Genomic DNA, 847 nt, shown 5'->3' with positions numbered 1-847 from the left:
TAAATATGAATATTTAGGTGTTAAATATATAAATACAAAAGAATTCTGTGGTATGTATGTAAATGTCCATATTATCAATAAATCTAATTGAAGGTACTTGTGCTTGCCTTGTAAGTGCCGAAACTATCGATATAGGAAGATTCATCACTCACTCGCCATTTATGAACCATACTCCTAAGGCTTATGTTCGACTCGCTGCCATCATCATGATCGCTGTAATTGCTCGGAGACCACTGGTCCGCAACAGGGGACAACATGGCGACCACATTGCCCATTTCTGGCCTATTGTTGGGTTCGCGGGCGGTGCAGTGATAAGCAATCTCTGCAACATCGGCAATGCTTTCGCGAGATTCTTCGTCGGTAAAGAGAGAAGAATCAACAAATTTCGCTAAGCTAGATAGATCTTTGGGGTGGATTCGGCGAAAGGCGGCCACTAAATTGGCGTCTTCGATGGGGACAGTGTCATCGAGTACCTTTCTACTTGTCATTAGCTCCAAGAGTATCACACCAAAGGCATAGACGTCAATTTTTCGTGTGATCTTTCCGGTTACTACAAAAAAGAAAAACAGTTCTATCAGTATATATAAATATCAACAATAGAGAAGGAAAGAAGCACAATAACATGTATGAAGGTTCGCATAACTCTGACGATATTCTTCTTTTATTGCTTCATATTCTCATTCACGCCGGATCATCGACCACCAAATATTTGGTAGATTGTGGGTTGGTAAATATTTCTTTGCGAGAATCTTATGTATATAGTAAAATTTCATAAACAAGTCTCTCCTTTGATATACAAAAATAGAAGGGGCATTCACACACATACCACACAATTCTTATGTATTTA

The 847-nt window shown here is 39.0% G+C and overlaps 1 protein-coding gene across 1 annotated transcript; it reads right to left on the bottom strand.

Annotated features, from left to right (window-relative positions):
• Positions 1 to 13: 13 nt before the first annotated feature.
• LOC110034579 (receptor-like kinase TMK4) lies at positions 14 to 544 on the bottom strand. The gene has a single exon (XM_020738829.1). The coding sequence runs from the start codon at positions 486 to 488 to the stop codon at positions 84 to 86; it is 405 nt and encodes a 134-aa protein (XP_020594488.1). The 5' UTR covers positions 489 to 544; the 3' UTR covers positions 14 to 83.
• Between the last annotated feature and the right edge of the window lie 303 nt (positions 545 to 847).

The sequence above is a fragment of the Phalaenopsis equestris genome, unplaced genomic scaffold, assembly GCF_001263595.1.
Source record: "Phalaenopsis equestris unplaced genomic scaffold, ASM126359v1 Scaffold190676, whole genome shotgun sequence".
NCBI lineage: Eukaryota > Viridiplantae > Streptophyta > Magnoliopsida > Asparagales > Orchidaceae > Phalaenopsis > Phalaenopsis equestris.
Note: the sequence above shows the minus strand (reverse complement) of the source record. Positions and strands in the feature narration are given on the sequence as shown.

Bases quoted from the DNA above. Each gene is read 5' to 3' on its own strand.
- LOC110034579 (XM_020738829.1), bottom strand. From the start codon at position 488: ATGACAAGTAGAAAGGTACTCGATGACACTGTCCCCATCGAAGACGCC.